The following is an 11231-nucleotide window of genomic DNA, read 5'->3' as shown; positions in this document are numbered from 1 at the left end:
CTTTCCTATAGATCGGGAAGTTAAAAATGTCTCCACATGTGTACTTTTATTTTAAAAAATATATATATGTTACTTTCTGCTGAGTTTTCTCAATAAAAGAAAGTTTGGAGGGTTCGGAGAACCGAAGTTCGGATTACCGTGATTACAATGTATATTAAATGTTAATGGCAAATTTAATATATTTTATTGCTACATAACACTAAGATAATGTATATATATTATGTAACTAGATTTATTGAAAACTTTTATGTTTTTTGGCAGGTTTACAGAGTGTACAACTATTACTATATCGTCGAATCCCGTACTGTCTACCCAAATGTTTGGCGAGTTGTGAATTTGATCCATATTCTTTTGATTCTGGCTCACTGGTTTGGATGTTTTTATTATTTACTGTCGGAGGCTGAGGGATTCCAAGGAGACTGGGTGTACCCATATAGGCCAGGAGACTACGCCTCGCTGAGCCGCAAATACCTTGGTTCATTGTACTGGTCAACCCTTACCTTGACTACTATTGGCGATCTACCAACACCGGAGACAAATAAACAGTAAGCTATTTTTCATTGGTTTTAAGAATATATCGTTAAACCAGCGAATTGTATGAACCAAAAGGTACGATCGAAAATGCAGTAGAACTGTAACAATATCCTCTTTCCATTCTATTTTCTTTTAGTCAACTCGTTCCCGTCAACTTAACGTTTGAATGCTTTAAATTAACACTTTTGTATACATTTCAATTCAAATTTTTATCCATTTCACTATTAAACACAACACATAAACAAAACATTCAAACGCTATGAATATAAATGCAAGAAAGAAGAACGAAATCATCATGGCAACTAATTAAGCAAGAAAAATTAAAGTTTTATTAAAAACCAAATAATGATAGATAAATACTAAAGTTAAATATATATTTTTTGATATCATGATTTATAGATGGAGAAATAAATCTACAAATAATTCTCATACATATTATAAGAAGCAGAACTTAGAGCTAAAAAAAGAAGTTTAACTAATTTTTTTTCGCATTTTATATATTATATTTTCAGCAATATTTTTTTTTGTAATCTAAAGATGTTAATGATTATCATAAATTTTATTTAATGATTATCATAAATTTTATTTAATGATTATCATAAATTTAATTTTTGATTCACGTAAATTAATCCCATCAAAATTCAATTATGTTTATTTATATAACTTACAAATAATGTGAAGAATGGTATGTTTGTCAAGAAGAAATAATCCATGAAATCAAGAAAGAAGAAAATGAAGCAGAGAAGGGAAATAATGCATGAATACAACAGAAGAGAATTGTGAACATTCGTTAACCTTTTTTTTCTATTTATTCAAAATGGTGATATATATTGATTTTTAGATTTTTTTTTTTCAATTAATTCAAAGATTTGAGTTCGGTTTAATTTCTACGAATTGTTATTATACATTTTCATTAATTTTGAGTGATACATTCTTCTATTTGGTTATAAAAGAATTTTTATTATTTTTAGTCAACAATATTTTATTTTTAATATTTTGTTATTGGTATTTTCATCACATCACTAAATAAATTATAATAAGATTTTCATGTCCATATATAACATTTTTCTTTTCAATGTGAAGGATGTCATACTTTGCAGTATAAACCTTTTATACATATGTAAAATATTAATTTATTTAATAAATAATTCTAACTACCTTTGAGATAACAATCATAACCAATTTTTTTGTAATTTTAAAGATAATAAAGTATTGTTTAAATATAATAAATTTTATCCAATTTAAGTCTCCAATTGTTTTGAGACTTAAATTGGATAAAATTAATTTTATTAAATCAATTATAACCAGTGTCAAGAAAGTGAAAAGATTATATATAAATAAGATAATAAAGTAGTTTTTAGGTTTGTGTTTAAGGAACAATTGAGCTCAGAGAAATAATTAGTTTTTGCATTTTAAAGTCAGCTAAATTTATTACAATTTTAGTATTCAATACACAAATTGATCAAAATGGATTATCCACACTGTATGGTGATTGAAAATGAGATAATCAATACACAGAAGGAAGAAAAGGATCCTCGCAGGTGTAGAAGGGAAGAAAAAACTAATAAATAATTTAGAGATATACTTATTAATAAAATGTTTAATTGTATATTGTATATTAATATTACCACAAGAACAGCGAATAGCATTCCGTTTAAAACTAATAAATTTTCATTAGTTGGTGAAATATTGTGGAACTTCTGAAGTATTACTTCCGCAGGAGATGGCTTATAGATATATAAAATAAGGAGAATTAATCTTCCTGTTTGTTCACTTGAATTCAATATATTTTCTGAGGTCTCCCAAACTATTCTTTACATTCGAGAGGTATTGAAAGTCTAAGTTTATAATAGAAACCCTTTGTTGATGAATAATACTTGTGAATCTAACAAATTTTTAATGTAAGCTTAAGTAGTTTAAACAATTTTTATCTAAAAGGTACAACTATATGGAAATTTTGATTACCATATTCTTATATGCTTTTTAAGATGTTGTATTTCCCACCTCTTAACAGACTTAGAACTTATAAGGATTCGTAATGTTGGTACTTACTTAAATTTCGCATTTTGTATGGAAATATAACTAGAACTTAGAAACATTTGATAATAATGCCGAAAAAACTTCTTTGATGGATTATTTCCATCATTACAGCTTTGCAACTGGTCGTTTAAGTCATAAGCTAACTCCAATGTTTTCTTTCCTAAGTAGTTAACTTCTCTAAACCGGTATATTTGTCAGATAAGGTTAGTAATGCATTACTTTAGTTAATCCAAAGAAACTTCCCTAACTTACTAAAAATTTCATGTAGATAATCAAACGGACAACTTTCGAGTCCAAATTGAATAAAATTATTCTATGGATGACTATATATTAATGTTGGTTATAATAAGGCATCAGGGAAAATTCCTTTCTGATTAATTACATTAGAATGTTTATTAATGTTCTATTTACCTCAACAATTCGTTTCTCATTGCCACCCGGCTGTTACAAAGCAAAATTTTTACATTCGAATTAACCTTAACTTTATTTTCATACCCAGTACGAATGCGCATGACCAAGACGTTTCATGAAGTACGAAGTACACCGAGTACGAGGTTCCAACGGGTTTAAAATAAGGTGATTCTTTATCACCTATCTTATTTAATCTAGCACTAGAATTCGTTATTAAAAATGTGATGTATACCGAAGAGAGTTTAGGTGGTAAAATTCCGGTGCTTGGGTATTCTGATGGTATTATTGGACGAGGACAAGGAAACCATAAAACTAAAAACAACTGCGTTGATAAACTCTAGTAAGGATCTAGGTCTCGAAATAAATACGGATAAAACAAAATACATGGTTAGCAGCAGAAACGATAACAATTTCAGTGATATAGATAGAGCAAGAAATACATTTGAACAGGTAAATAGGTTCTACGGTAACTAGAAAAAAACGAAATTGATGAAGAAATAAAAGCGTGACTAAATGCGGGAAATGCTTGTTTTTTTTTAAATCTCGAAATTGCTCGAAATTGTTCATGCATATATTCAATAACTTAAAAGTTACAATTCACAAAACTATTATCCTTCCCACTGTTCTTTATGGATGCGAAACGTGGCCTCTTATACGAAGGGAAGAACAGCACCTTATGGTTTTTTGAAAAAGTATTACGTAAAATATTCGGACCGAAAAATGATGAATTAGCAGGAGACTTTAGAAGGCTACACAACGCTGAACTAAAGGAACTGCACCCGGTAATATAACTCACATTATAGTATTACAGTGAACAACATGGGCGTGTAAGATCGTGGGACTTAGTAAAGAACGGATCCCTAGAATGCGAATAAACTGAACCGGAGGGTAAACACCTATGGGACCATAACGTAGATGGGAGGAATGCGTTAAGACTGATTTAGTACATTCGGGTTTGGAGTGGCGTTACTGGACGGATGTGTGTGAAGGGCGATATCGGCATCGAACCTTCGGGTTCGCTAAGCCTTTATTATTCTTTTACTTATTTTCATACATCTCTCGTGAAAAATGTTTCTACTATATTCTTGGCTTAATTGAATGCTTACAAAATTTATTTTAATGAATTTTCAATCGTGATAAAATAAGCTATAAGATATTTCAACGACTTTTGGCATCCTGAAATTTTGTAATAGCTCTGTAATTCTAAGGATGACCTTGGCCACAAATTTCACTCTCACACCATCCGGCTAGGAAGGAAAAAACAGATCAATAGGTTTTGAATTGCAATTGTTGTGACTTGATAAGGTTAATGACCTTTTGGGTTAATTTTATTTTTTTTCATCTTATGTTCTAATTAATAATTGAATAGTAATAAAACATTAAATTTTATTAGTAGATTTTGCAATCAGGTTGTGCTTGACATTGGCTTTTGGTAAGAACTAACCAACGAACATACAGAATTTTTGTTTTAGTACCTGAAAATTAGCCTTTATTTGAAAATCACCTGTAAAACGATTTAAGGTCAAAAAGTTCCGGAGATGTTTCAGTACAAAGCTAGAGCAAATAAGCTATAAAAAAAACATTTTTTTTTCCTTTATTCAAAGAATTAACCGAAGGCTACTTATACCATCCTAACCTAAGACCGTGAAACTGCTTTGAATTTAGAATTCTTCATTGACCATGACTAAAAGAAGCTTTAGAGGTCAACGGCTCATATCCTCATGGGGGTACATTGAGTCACCTATGGTGAAAGAAGAAAAGCCAATTTTTATGACACTTTCATCGATTGAAAATTACTTTGTCACATCCTATTTAGGCCAACCTCAGAAAGACAATGACTCCTGCATTGTATTGAAATTACACAATTGGCGGAAAGTCACGGGTTAGCCAGACCGGAAAGGATACTATATCTCATTAGAAAAATGATAAATTGAATACACATTTTACCAGTATGCATTTGATTTAAAATGTCGAAAAAGTTTTTTGTTTTTTTTTAAATGGAAATGTGATTTCAAGTGATAGCTGGTTCTTTACTTATTCGACGAATAAATCAAAAAATTAATTTCTGTTAAATTATATTATCATAACAGCGTTTTTAATTAATTTTCAAATAAATGGAAGGAAAAAATAATATGCATAAGCAATAATTTGAAGAGATTATTAAATAATAACTATTATTATGTTGTTGTTATGCTTATGCTTTTGGTTTCATCCCGCTTTGCCATTTTCAATTCTTCAAACGTATAAGAATAAACAATAAAATAGTTTTGTTATTTAATTATATAAATATATATATATGTTTATCCCTCTTATCTCAAGGTTTATAGGAATTTATATTTTATTTTCAAATTGTCTTAACAGATACACGTTTATCTTTTGAGTGCATCATTAATTTTCTAACCTTCTCCAGCCCACTTAACTCTGGAATTGGGTACTCTTGTTTTTAGGTTTTGATAGTAAATCGAATTTTTAGACGAATACATATAAAGCACTTTTTAAATTTGAAGCATCGTAGGGGAATATTGCCTAAGCCGCAAGCAATTTTTTTCTGTTCTTGACGATTTGCGTAAAGAAAAAGCAGAAATCGAAAAAATAATAAATCCATTTTTTTAGAATTTAATTTCCACTAATAATCCGAGATCATAATTTGAGTTTCTTTCACCGGCCGAGATTGACATGATGATGCTTCAATAAATAAATATCTGAATTACGACTACAAATCCTAAAATAAATTGAATTTTTAAATAATGTTTATATTTTTATTTATTCGATTTCACACAAATCGTGAAAAACAAGGTTGCAAGCTGTTTTTGGCGATTTGGAAAAGTGGTGGATACAAATTGGTCGAAAATTTCGATTTAATATCAAAATCCGCAAACAAAAGCACCCAATTCCATTAATCATCCCAGGGTTAGATGATCTGGATTTGCTAACTGGAGATTTTTAGAAAATTGACGACTCCTTAAAAGATAGATCACATTTAACTCAAAGACAGAAAAAATCAAATCTAAATTCTATTGTAGTTAGTTTCATCCTGGACTAATTTATACCAATAGATTCTCCCAGCTGGTAACTGGAATTCAACTAATTAATGAAAAGATGTGTTACCTTTAGACGAACGATTAATTTTACAACATTAGATTCATTAGCGTTCATTCCCCCTCTCTTCCCCAGTTCAACCATCTGAGGAAGTGGAAGATCATTACTATAATGCTCTTAAAAGGTGCTTAGATAAGTACCCAAGAGTGAATATTATCATAGGAGACCTGAATGTACGCAAAGGAATAGAAGTTGAATTTCTACCTAATATGTGAATGCAATGTATTCATTAAAAATGGCAGAACATTCAGAAACCAGTTGTTTTTTAACTTTTTTTTTTAACTTTTAACTTTTTTAACTCCTAAGCAAAATAAACTTTATTGTTAAATTCATAATATCAATACAAGAAAAGCTTATCTAACCTCGCTAAATACCCATCACTTAAAAGTAAGATTGTAAACTGAAACAAGAAATTTCCACTAACCACTACTTAGGCGGTATAATGAAGTGCTAAATGCGGAGTGGAAATCCAATTTAAAAACATTAATATTGAACTTGAATTGTAAAGTAAAAAAATAGGTAAAACGCGCTGTAAAATACTCAAAATTTGCAAAATCGCGTAGTAGAAACCCAAAATTGTGTGTAAAACTCCCAAATTCTACAAAAATTAACTTTATTGTTTAATCTATAATATTAATACATGGTGAGATCTGGGTTCTAACAGGTGCTCTAGAAAGTAGAATCGAGAGATTTCCCACCGTACAATTACAGGAGGAATCCAGGATCAGAGCCTTAGAACAAGGAGGAGAAGAACTAACAGTGAACTACTTCCAGAGACTGGTCAGTCAATATCTCATATGAAGGCAAAGAGGTTAAGATGAATGATACAATGAATGCTAGTAAAAAAGACTAGTGTGGGAGGCAAAATAACAGATGGACAGAATCAACAAAGATGAGAAAGAGCTGCATTTAGCATGGGGAAGGATGCACTCTAAGCATCATGAAGTAGCCAATGATCTTTAACATATGTAGAGCCAAAAAAAAAAAAAACTTATTCTACATATTGGACCACTGATTAATAATACCTTCCCTTATCTCAATTTTTTCTATTTTAAATTATAAATCAAATAAGGAAAATAATGATAAAATAAGTAATTATTGGCATCTGCACCTAGAAGATTATAATGTGGGAAATCTGGTTCACGTATTCAATTTTGTGCTATTAAAATCAAAATTATCTACTTTAGGTTAAAAATATGAAATTTTATCCATAAAAGAAAAAATTATTTTTTTTAAAAAAGAGCTAAGCATACAATGTTTTGCAATATAGTATTCCATAGATCGGGAATCGGATTGATAATATGTTTAAAATATGCAACACAACGGAGTAAAATGTGCAATAGCATGGAAATCTGTTCTCTACTTATCATTTTCTAACAACTCTGTTGCTAAGGAGGGATTGTGATTAGTCATCACCCTCCAGCAAGTCAAGGCAATTAACGGGCCAAACTAGAACTAGTTGCTCATGAATCATTTAAGCTTAAATTAATTGTTAGTTTCGTTACATTATTATGTAATTTTTATATATCTTAATTCTTATATTATACATTACTATATCGAAAAAAAATTAATATCATTCATCAATACTATTTCAAAAATATTCGTCACTTATACTTACTTGTTCTTTTTTTTTACATTTAATTAAACTCTTCGATCACCAGTTTGGATTCCAACATCTCAATCTAATATCTGGCAATGTCATCGTGAGGTGGACGTTATCTCGTCTTCTTTGGAGGTCGGAATGTATAGTGTGCGTGAATCTTTTTCGATGTAGAAAAGGCTTTTGGTGGAATCGAGCACCCCAGATTGCTTTACAAACTCCATAAATCCGTCATCTTCGCTTTGAATGTTTTTAAATGAAATATGTTGAACCATAATTATTATCTTACTTCAGAACAAAATATCATTTCAACATTACATTGCAATCCTATTGCAGACTACTATATAATGCGAAATACTCGCATAGGCCAACAAGGAAATAAATAATTTATTTAAAAATATACCTATTAATTCCTAAGTTATTAAATTTGTTACTTTTTTCCTCACTAAATAACTAATTTATCAAACTATAAATTTAATAAGGAAAAAAATAACCATAAATATTGGCATACAAAACCTACGTGTGTACAATATGGGAAATTTGGTTTAATCACTCAATTTTTTGCTATTAAAATCAGAATAACCTAATTCAGTCTAAAAATTGGAAAATACGCAATTTTATGTAACAAAAATCAAAATCCTACAATTTAGCCCAAAACAGCGAAACGATCAATTTTGTGTACTATTAAATTTCAATATATTCATATAAATACATTTTCAATATATATACAGTAATCCTATATTTATACATTCTCGAGTTGTTGACAGAGGGAGACACAATTTTCGTAGCTATGCACATCCTAGTAAAATAAAATATATACAAAAACAACAAAAAGAAAAACTTCTACTTCGGTTTTGACGAGGAGGCAACCCAAGGGCCTACGAAGCTGCTTTCGCACAAGAACCGTTCCTGTAATTTTTCAATTGTGTTCTCTGATTGTATTCACCCGGAATGGACCCTCATAGCGCAGGGATTTCTTACCCCTCTTGGACCCCAAACGATAATATACAACCGTTCCGATTTTTACCTCCCCCATCACGTCACGGAGGTTCAAATTCTCCCGCGCGACCCATCGAACTTTCTCCCGCTCGATGCGCTCCCTGGCCTTATCCCATAACTTGCGCATGACCATCCCATGGCTAATAATTTCCCCCTCTACATCAGCCGTGTCCATGAAATACCTGCGTCGCCCTTGGAGACCTAAGAGAACTTCGAACGGCGAGAACCCCGCGGTGGAGTGAATCGAATGGTTATACGCGGCCACCGCTCGGACTATCACCTCGTCCAGTTCCAGCCCTTTTTCCACATAATAGACCCTCAAATGGTCGCTTAGAGTGCTATGTAATCTTTCCACACCCCCTCTACTCTTAGGATGACCGGGAGTGTTAATGTGCCATTCTACTCCTAGGGTCCTCATTTTTATCCCGTATCGCGGCATTGTCGAATTCCCGCCCCCCATCGGACGAAATTCGGTCCGGGACCCCATAAAATTGGAACCATAACCTCAGCGCTGAAATCACTGCCTCGGCTGATTTATCCTGAACTTGATGCCATGGCTACTTTGCTAAAAAGGTCGATGGCTGTTATCTACTTGTAGCCTTTCCAGGTGAAGGGGCCTATTTGGATGTCACAAAGTGGTCTCTGGGCCGTAGGTGTTTCCTCTTGCACTGCTTTAGGGGGTGGCGGTCATATTTCGTACTAAGGCATACGTTGCACCCACCTATGACCTGTTGCACAGTCCTTTTCATCTCCCACCAGAAGTAGCGTCATTTAAGGGGCTGAACTGTTTTACTCAAATCGTGGTGGTTAGTTTTCACCTGGTGATAAGCGAGTGTGACCTCTTTTTGTCTTTCTCCCTCTCGTAGGGTTTCCACCATCATTGTACATCTAATAAAGGCTCTATCGGCCCCTATCAGTTCCTGTCGCCATAGTATGTTAATTCTTTGAAATGCGGTTCTCAAATGGGCATCATAGTCGCGCTCGTTTTTACTTAATTGCCGCGTTTCACCTGGCACATGGCTTCGTCTACTCCTCGGAGGAACTCGTCCATTAAACGTTGAAAAGTGATTGGGGCATTCTTCAGTCCGAAAGGCATCCTAGTGAATTCATAATGGCCTCGCTCCAACGAGAATGCCGTTTTTCCCTGGTCCTTTGGATGCATTTTAATCCGGTGATACCCAGCTTTGAGGTCGAGGGTACTAAATATAGTTGATCCGCCTAATCTGTCCAATATGTCCTCTAAACGTGGAATGGGATATCCTTCGTCGACCGTGTTCTCGTTCAACTTACGGTAGTCAATCACGACCCGGTATTTTTCTTTGTGAACTCCAGGTGCCGCCTTTTTCTTGACCACCCACAAGGGACTATTATAGGGTGACGTTCTGTTGATACTTATTCCCTATTTTTTTAAATCTACCAACTCATCTTTAATATGTTCTCGTAATTAAAGATATGTTATTATTACCTTTCCCATATGTTATTCTCTCTTGCTTTAAGGGTATCTCATGCATTTTCTCCCCCGTTGAACGCAAAACTTCACTTTCTTTAAAAAAAAAAAAAAAAAAAAAAAATATCCACGTATTCGCGCATGATCCCGTTTCTCCAGTTCTCCCCGTGGCTTATCGTCCCCACCCTCATGCTGTTATCCCTGTTTAAACCCAGACACTCAAACTCTTTTTTACCCATTTTAATAATCCATCACCCATCTTTATTTTTAATCCGCGCTCCTATATTTCTCAATAGATCACACCCTGCCATCACTCCGTAATCTCGCGGCATTTTCCCCACTACATGAACCGTGAGTTTATCTCCCACAACCCCTCATTGACTCAATCCCATCCTTGCCTCTCCCATAACGCAACAGGGCCCACGCAAGGTGACTAATTTGCAACCACATACCTGCACCTGGGGTATCTCCTTTCCGCCACTCAGTCTTCTTAACGTCTCCCGACATAGGATGGTGTTCGAGCTCTCGGTGTCAATAAGACATCTCACTCCTCCCACACTGATAATAGGCAGACCGCCTTGCTTCCCTCTGATACTGTAGCTGACTAACGTGTGGTCGCCTCTCCGCTGATAATCCCTTCAGATGTCCTTACTTCTTCTCCTCTCCGGCGCTCGCCTCCATACCTGTCTAAGATGTTCCATGCGTCCTCCCGTATTCTCTGCATTTCCTCTGCCTCCATCTCTGACGCCTTAGAAGTTCCAGGTGACTCCGTAGTCGATCCTCCCGATCTTAGAACCCTACTTCTCCTTACTCATTGGGCATTCACTTCCATGGGTTCACCGAGGTTCACCTCTTTTCTCTTATATATATATAAGTTACAGCCTTAGTCAGCTGTTACTTCGATGTCAGCTGACTGAGGAGATCAGCTGATCGCATAGATGTACCGAACCCAATAAAATATAGTATGTTACAGCAGTTCACACGTGTTACATCTTATTCCTTCTTCTCTTTTTTGTTTGACATTTGGCTTTCGCCGATACTTAACTGGTGCTGAAACCCGGGAACTTTAGATACTGGATTAATTTTCAGTCTAAAAGAAAT

At 33.7% G+C, this 11231-nt stretch overlaps 1 protein-coding gene across 1 annotated transcript in view; it reads left to right on the top strand.

The window, feature by feature from the left end:
* Cngl (Cyclic nucleotide-gated ion channel-like) overlaps window positions 1-11231 on the top strand; it is a 64772-nt gene that overhangs the window by 28743 nt on the left and 24798 nt on the right. Inside the window, exon 5 of the mRNA XM_067045703.1 lies at window positions 262-545. Coding sequence (XP_066901804.1) covers window positions 262-545 — 284 coding nt within the window. The remainder of the gene's footprint in view (window positions 1-261; window positions 546-11231) is intronic.

Source organism: Halyomorpha halys, unplaced genomic scaffold, assembly GCF_000696795.3.
Source record: "Halyomorpha halys isolate HHAL.00 unplaced genomic scaffold, Hhal_1.1 Scaffold525.1, whole genome shotgun sequence".
NCBI classification, from domain to species: Eukaryota; Metazoa; Arthropoda; class Insecta; order Hemiptera; family Pentatomidae; genus Halyomorpha; species Halyomorpha halys.
This window is presented reverse-complemented; position numbering and strand designations above follow the sequence as displayed.